The sequence below is a fragment of the Melospiza melodia genome, chromosome 2 (assembly GCF_035770615.1).
Source record: "Melospiza melodia melodia isolate bMelMel2 chromosome 2, bMelMel2.pri, whole genome shotgun sequence".
NCBI classification, from domain to species: Eukaryota; Metazoa; Chordata; class Aves; order Passeriformes; family Passerellidae; genus Melospiza; species Melospiza melodia.
Genome location: NC_086195.1, coordinates 21,626,735 through 21,635,106, shown reverse-complemented (window position 1 = coordinate 21,635,106; position 8,372 = coordinate 21,626,735). Strand labels below are relative to the sequence as shown.

General features: G+C 33.8%; 1 protein-coding gene across 2 annotated transcripts in view; it reads right to left on the bottom strand.

Annotated features, from left to right (window-relative positions):
* Nucleotides 1-2,754: 2,754 nt before the first annotated feature.
* Nucleotides 2,755-8,372, bottom strand: part of ANOS1 (anosmin 1) — a 135,348-nt gene continuing 129,730 nt past the window's right edge. For both annotated transcript variants that reach the window (XM_063147910.1, XM_063147911.1), the window contains one exon: nt 2,755-8,157. In XM_063147910.1, the coding sequence (XP_063003980.1) occupies nt 8,099-8,157 (59 nt within the window). In that variant the 3' untranslated portion in view covers nt 2,755-8,098. The remainder of the gene's footprint in view (nt 8,158-8,372) is intronic.

Below are 8,372 nucleotides of genomic sequence, written 5' to 3'. Positions count from 1 at the left end.
GCAACCAGTAAATTCTCTAGAAATATGGCTGATCAAGTTCTCATTTCTCAAGATCTGAGAGATAACTTATGTCTGACAAAATAAAAATATGTTGAGAAGTTGCAGGTTCCGTTTTCTTTTAGCTTTGCATTCCCAGGGACAGTGTGCAAAGGGTTTAATCAAAAACATGCTGAAAATAAAAGAATGTATAAGCTTTTTCTTTAAAAGAATTTTCTTTTATTTCTTTGTAATGACAGGCCCAATTGATGTTGTTTATGCCACTTTTTTTTTTTTTAATACAATTTCCTTGATATTTAAGATGTCACTGCTTGCCTTAATGTTGTTTCACAAGTAATTAATGAGAGGATGTGGAATCCCCATTCTTCATTATTTCCAAAACATGAAAGGATAAGGCACTGAGCAACCCATCACCTGTGACAGAGATATTCTAGAGATTTTGAGGTTAGCTGAGATAAAAGAACAAGACTCCTAGATAAAGCCTGGAGCTATGAAGATGCCGATTGTGTTGTTTGACTCCTAATTTCCCAACGACTGTATATAAAATTCTGAATTTTTTTTTTCACGTTTTACAAAGTTACTAACAAATGTTACAAAATCACCTACAAAATAAATAGGGGATCACCTTAGGATTTTATCAAAGTTTTTCAGATGAACTGGGATCCATTTTACTCAGTGTGACATATTTAGTTAACCTGAACATTAATTATTCTTAATGGCAGTTATCAATGCAAATATGAGTTCCATCTATGCATTCATTTAATATTTAGGTATATGTGCTCACCAGTTTCTTGTGGCCAGCATAGCTGATGTGTAGAAAGATAGATTTTCTATTCTACAAACAAAACTATATTGTGTACATAATAATTTAAATGAGATACAGCTGCAATTATTCTTTATATCAAAATACAAATATTACATTGCTGACAATGTAATAAATAAAAGGAATCTTTTACTGAAATCTGCTATAAATACATTATATATATTGTCTTAATGGATTTATTTTCTATTGGAAAGGTATCATAAACCTAAATTTTTACAGCATTAAGCAGTGAAGAGAAACATGCTTGCAGTGTGCCATGTAGGACTAAGACTAGTAACAGAGGCAAGTCCTTCACAACAAAAGTAATGCACACAGATCCACTATAGAGCAAAACTAAAATCCCCTTCAAGTTCAGGTTAAAAGGCAAGAGAAATTAACACCATCTTCAGACAATTAAAAAAATACAGGGTTTATTCACTAGAGTAAATCTTGTGTAAGCCCTGGTGACTCAGTCACTCATGAAGCACTTTCACCAATTAAATGCTGTCCTTGTGACAAGAGGTATTTCCCTCAAAGCACGGGAAAAATGTGTATGGATCTTCTTTGTGTACAGTATGATTCAATAAACACCAAGCAAAAATAACAGTTGTCAGTAACTGCTCTGAGAGGACAACCAGCACTTACCAGATTATTTTTTTCTTGCAAATTCCTGTTTCATGGTTAGTCTAGATCTTGAGGCGCATTCAGGGAAAATCTGAAATATTTACATTTCAAGCAAGTATTGCAGCACGTCTCAGAAAAGAAATTTAAAATCTTAATTTGAATGTTTGCAGATGACTACAAATACTGAAATTAATACTAGAAATTGGATGTTGGCAAAGAAATTAATACATCAGGTGAGCAGAGAATTTTTGTACCACCGATGCTCTTCTGTTCCCAGTGCCTCCTGTACCTTTCACTTACATAAAATGACAGCATGGAAATTCCAGCTCATCACTCTGCATCTACTCACAACTGTGCAGTCTGAGCCATTTATATCAGGCAGTATTTTCTAAGTAGAATATAAAATTATTACAAAAATGTTAACTAATCATTACTAATCAGCCAACTCAGAGTTACTGTGAAAGACAGAAAATTTTGAACTATTGCACACATATTAATGCTGAACAGCTTGTGCAAAAGACAAGCAAGCTCTATTTGCTGTATAAATACATTTGCACACAAATATAAAGGGATATTTGTGTGCAGCATATTTGCCTACCTCTCCTGAAAAATGACAGTCCACTGCTTCCAAAGCTGATTTTCCATTGAGAAGAAACAGACCTGCTGAATGCAGCTCATTATTAAGTAACATGAATAAATCACCAGCACAGGTAAGGAACTGGGTACAGAAAGCATTCATAAATTCTTTAGTTGCTGTGCCTCACAGCACTGAGTAAATGCTTATAGCAAGGTGTGTATTAAATATTCATCTGCACTCCTGCCAGCACCTTGAGCAGGAGCAAGAAGGAAATTAAGCACAATGCAAAGGGGACACAGCAATTCACTGCTTGCACACTGGCTCTGTTTCAAAGCTTTCATTCTCACTGCTCTCCCTGGTGCTTCCTTACCCTCCAGGTGCTGCACTGCCACCGAGGGCTGCAGCCACTGTTTTGGCCCAAGGCCTCCCTCAAGGAGGCTGGCGTAGATTCAGAAAATGTCAATACAACATCTGTAATCAGAAAATAGAAATGTGGAGGATTGGTTTTGTACTGGAACAAGCTTTCATTGTATTAATTTATTTTATGAAATGGCATCTTTTGAGTGTATTCTGGTTTTAGGTGCACAAAAGCCAGGTTGTACCACCCCCAAAATGATGAATACTGTTCTATATGTAGTAAATTTGCTTTATTTCATATGCTTTATTTAATCCAGTCATTGTGTCCTTCATTCCAATGTAGAATAAAATACTTCTTTGAGGACATGGAAAGAGAAAATTAATTGCTCTTCTGAAATACAATGTATCAACCATTTATTTTGACAACTTACCCATTCACCTATTCAGGTGATATCTCATTCTTATCTGACTTTACTGAACCACAACAGCAAATATTAAAGAAATAGCCCCACTTGCAGAGAAATTTAAAAATAGGGGTGTTTCTAAATATTGTTCATTTATGTAAGAAGAAAATCAAAACTAGAAATGTAAGCAGTTATTCTAATGAGATAGAAATACCAGGAAATTTTGGAAGTTTTCATCAAGTTAACAAAAAAGAAATGTTTATTAGGTAAGTCAAGAGGTATTCAAAGGTGCATCTCCGAACTAAGGATATTGCACCTGAGAATAACAGTGCATCTATGAGAATTTGAAACAGTTAAATATTTGTACCAAGATAGGTATTTATATTTGTTAAAAAAACAAAATTTAAACCATGGGATACTGCACTTTAGAAGAGAAAACACTCCAAATCTAGTGCATACACAGATGAGTTTCAGTCATGAAAATCTTGGCTTGCAGGATCAAGCCACTGGCAAAGATCCAACAACTTAATTAATTTAAGTTAGCATAACAAAAGGATCAACAAATCTTCACTATGAACTATCCAGTTAGGCTAGAGAAAGGGCAAGCTCTTATGCATGACGTTTTATTTCTACTATTGGTTTAAATGTAAATTACTCAAATAATATTTAATTTTATTTTCACAATATTTTGAAGACTATATAAAGAAAACAAAATGTTGTAGTAAAGACAGGGTTAAATGGTATGACTTCAGACACAATGAAATTTAGATGAAGCAGAGGTACTTGGTGTAACACTGATTTTTCTTAGATGGCTCTATCTCTTCAACTCAAGAAAAGCAAAATTCTAAACTCTGTATGGAGGAGATAATGTAGCAATATTTTGATGTAGGATAGTTTATTACATAAACAGTATGTACAAATTCTAAACATGAAAATAGTGAGTAAAAGAAATCAGACTCTATTTACATTTGTATTTTTTTACAAAATGTTTTTACAAGTGTATATTTTTTCTCTAAATAACAGGACAAACACATAAGACCAATCTTTTTGTATTACATACATAAATAAATATTGACTTTAAATGACAGTTATAGGAACGTAATTTCTACAGCCAATTTGGGTAACAGAGAAGCATTTGTTACCTTTACTACAATATAATTAAGTAAAAAGGAAAAAATTTACATATAGAGCTCTGTTAATTACTTTGTAAATAGTACCTTACTAATATATCAGTAGAGGTAATACAGTCGTTACATTTCATGCCCACAACTGAACAATGAGTTTTGGCATGCAAACCCACATATAATCATCAACATCTGCAGGTATCCATTTACATTTTTTTAAATAAAGGGTTTTTTTAATCATTGAAAACTACATGCAACAGATTAGTAGCATATTCCTGGTTAAAATGCACAAGTTTTGCATAACATTATTTTTAGTAATTGATGTTCACAGGTACTGATCAAAAGGGTAGGAACATACTTGGCACATAGTATAAGAAAATGAATTAATAAATAAGTCAATATCACTATGACATTTACATATACACAAAAATAAAAAATTTTATGGTGTTTTACACAGAATTTAGAACTGTCTGGTTCCCCCACTTTGTTTTACAAGGCCCTGATTTAAGACATTATTCAAACAAACTCTGACATCCATGCTTGATGCTTGATTTGAAGCATCACTAAAGCTCGTTCTTTACTGCACAGGTTTATTTCCATGCCACTGATTTCCTTTGTGCCAACCTTCCTGAATCAGGACCTGCTTACTGGAAACTCTCCCTGACTGCAACTGGGAGTATGGAGATGAAAGTATTGTAAAATAAATTGACTCCGTGTTAAGGTTTCTATACAGTTCTGTTAATAACAATTAGCAGAATTGCCAAATTCCCACTCACAGTAGAAATGACTCTGTGTGTGACCATGCCAAATATCAGTGTCAGTATCAACATTGCCACACCAGGTCCTCAGCTCCTTCTGAAGCCACTAAGTTGAGGATGTTCAGCATTTAAAGAATCAGACTTCTTACTTATTGTCTGTGTGCTATATGCTTAATGAATATTCAAGTTGGTGCACATGGATGACACACTGCAAGTTCTATCTTATTTTCTCCTGCTCTATAAACAACTCAAAAATGGTCAAAAAAAAAAAGTTATAACAAGAACAAACCATTTTTTTCTTACACAAAAATCACCAGCGAACAAAAAAATCACTTCACAAAGCAGTTAGCAAAAATAGCATAATCTTATAATTCTCCTTTAAGAAATAAAGATAAACAATGCATCCTGAATTCAACTGACAAATCCATCAGAATCATGCACAGTAAATAATACATTAGTGTAAAGGTGCAGAGTATCTTAAAATATCCCAATATCTCTAATATCCTCCCAATATTAACTCTGAATTACACAACATCATTAGAGAAAATAAATCTTTAACTAGGGAATTAAGTAGCAAATTGCAACTCTATTGCTGAATTAAATGTTTAATGTGGCTTAGTCTAGTAAATTAGGACAATACCCTGTGTGATTCAGCAAACAAAGCTTTAGAATTAGGCACTGAAAACTTCAAATCTGTAGTGCTAATTTAAAAAAATAATCAGAAAATCACTCACAGCTGGGAATTTAACATGCATCCATGAGCTTTGTTGACTTTGTATTTTTCATTTTTGATGTGGAGAGTGACTTAAAAGGTGAGTTGATAAAATCATTTGTAGCAGGAAAAAATAATTTACATCTTAGTGGACTCAATATAATACATTTGATCACTAGATTTCTACTTTCAGCTTTTGGTTTTGATCAATCTAGTTCAGAAGGGGAAACCTCTCAGTGTTCTTCAAAAGTACTGTTACTTTGAACAGAAGAATGTCTCAGAGAGAATGGCACCAGCACAGAAACCATTTTGATTCTTCACAGAAGGATGATTTCATGAGGACTCAGGGCTCCTAATTTACTGCTTATCTCCAGTTAATTGGCATCATTGTACCAAAGAGCAACATCTATTCTTTACAGTGTCACTATGAATGAAATGTAATTTCATTAACACTAATCAAGTCAGTGTCAATTTTATCCAGCACAAGTAGAACAGACTGTGATTGAAGGGTTTGCACAGAATTCTTCAGAGAAGACTGAGGTAATTACTTTCCCTGATCCTGCTGATCCAGCAAACACTACAAAGATCACTTCTAGACTCCTCTATGCCCTGTGCAATCCAAATGTGAAAGCAGTGCTGCACACCAGTCCAATGCAAATTTCGTTTTCTTTGTAAAAACGTACACTCAAACACTCTCATCCTGACAAAAATATCTCAGACTTTCGCATTCTAAGAAAACTGAAAATAAACCTTTATACTACAAATTTTTGGAATAAGAACTCATCTCCTAATTTGCTAATGCATTTTGGAAAATAGAGGAAGGAATTCAAAGCACCATAACCTTTAATATATTTTAAGCTGTTGGTAAAGGCCTTTGCAAACCATGTAGCACTAGAAAACGTCTGGAAAAATCCTTGGTCACTAAGTGAGAGATGAAGAGTGACCAATATCTAAAAACACAGCAACCAAAATAGAAAAGAATGCAAAAGAGCCCTTTAAAACTGAAGGTAAAATTGTAAAAAAATTGTAATGAGCAAGTGATCAGAAATTTATGCAGATTCCTTCCCCTCTGTGGTATAAAGGCTGTAAACTTCAGTATAGACAAACTGAATATTTCATGAACATTCTATGATAAACACAGCTCTGATCCTCAGTTTCAGATAGGTATTTCTTCATACTTGCTTTTTCACAAAACAGTTTGTCATCAAAGCAAGGGAAATACATGTACCACTAATGTCCAAGCTCCTCTTATTGAATATCTCAGAAAAATATGAAGCACAGATGAGTCTGTATCATCTGCTGGTAGGAAAAGTGGCCACTTTGTCCAGTTGGAGTCAAGTTTTGAGGTACATTAGTCTGATGTGACGATTCAAGGGGCAATGGAAATGGTGCCAAAGAATTCAGGAGCACTTTGAACATCTTGAACATTAAGAGCTGATTATGGGTATTTGTATGGATGTTTATTGACAGATACTTTCCACCCTCTCAATAATAAATCCAAGCAGTTTCTGTTTACTATTGAGACATGTGTCTCTGTGTGACAAATTATTCTAGACAGTTTATATTGCACAATAAGGCAATATGAATTCCCTTATGGTTAAAAAGGGCACCCTTCTGTCTAAATTTGAAAAATGAATTCAAATAAACTATAAGCCAATGTTTTCCAGATGCCAGAATATTGTCACATAATTCTTTCTGTAAGCAGAACAGCAAAATAGAGCCAATACATCCATCCTTCTGTTCTAAAGATCCACAGGGAAAAGAAATATGTGCATCAAAATTCAAAGCCAAAAAGTAGCTATACAGCTACTATAACAAATGTGCCTCATAATTTCAGTTTCTAAAACTTTAATGGTAACTATTCAGATTTTTAACTAGAAAATTGGTGTTTGTATTCAAGATAATATTATACTTTGAAATATTATGTATCAAAAAATTGTAAGTAAGCTGTTTAAAGTTATTCTTCTAGAACCTATTAATTAACTGCATTCATTGTCATAAGTTTTAAACAATTCTATTAATTGTCATTTGTTTCTCTACAATGGTGTTTCTACCCTGTATATCCTTTAACTATTAACTGTATTAATAGAAGATCTACATGATCGAACATTACCACTTTAGACCACATGGGTAATACATATGTATCCTCCATGGTGACACTACAATTATTAAAAACTGGGTATTTCAAGGTTTCTGCTACTGTAATCTATTTTACTTATGTGCTCATTTCAGACAAATTGAGATATTCTTTAATATCAAAACACACTAATCTTAAATTGGTTGCAGACAGGGCTTTAAGTAAAAATTGATAACTTAAATCCATTAATGAGAACATCTTTTAAAAGTATGTATACATCACAGGACCTTGCAAATAGCAATATTGAATTCAAGGGGAGAAAAGGCTTTATACACTGCACCGTTTTAAGCTACTTTAAACACAATATAAAAACATTATAATGAACAGTATAATGAATATTTTCTCCCAGGTGTTGAGTTGGATATGGTCATCAGTTTGTTGAATAGTGCTGGTACTGAAATGATACTTGCTGTATGATTCATCCTGGTCATGGTGCAAACATTACTCTTCATGTCTAAACTACAGAGAAGTAGATACAGATCCTACAGGATGTTAGCTTCCATTGGAAAACTGGGTTCTCTGCTCCAAGAGATGTGTTGTTACCCAGCCCTCATTTGGGAGCTCAGTTTTTTTCTCTCAGTTATTTGTATAATCATCTGAAACAGTTTAATATTTCTCTGGGGATGGCTTGTAGTGATGCGGATGATGCTGCTTCAGATGAGGTCCTAAACAAAAGAACAGGAAATTATGCACATATCAAACCCTAGATTCGTAATGCCAACATTTATCCATACTGAAAAGGCTTTGTGAGACCTTCAGCTTTCAATCCTTCAGCTTTTAAGTGCTAAGTCTGTGCTGGCAACTATGTGTATGTTCAGTCCAGGCAACTTTAGTGGGCCTTTAAAAGGACAAAAATATTCAAGCAGACAGATTTTGAACT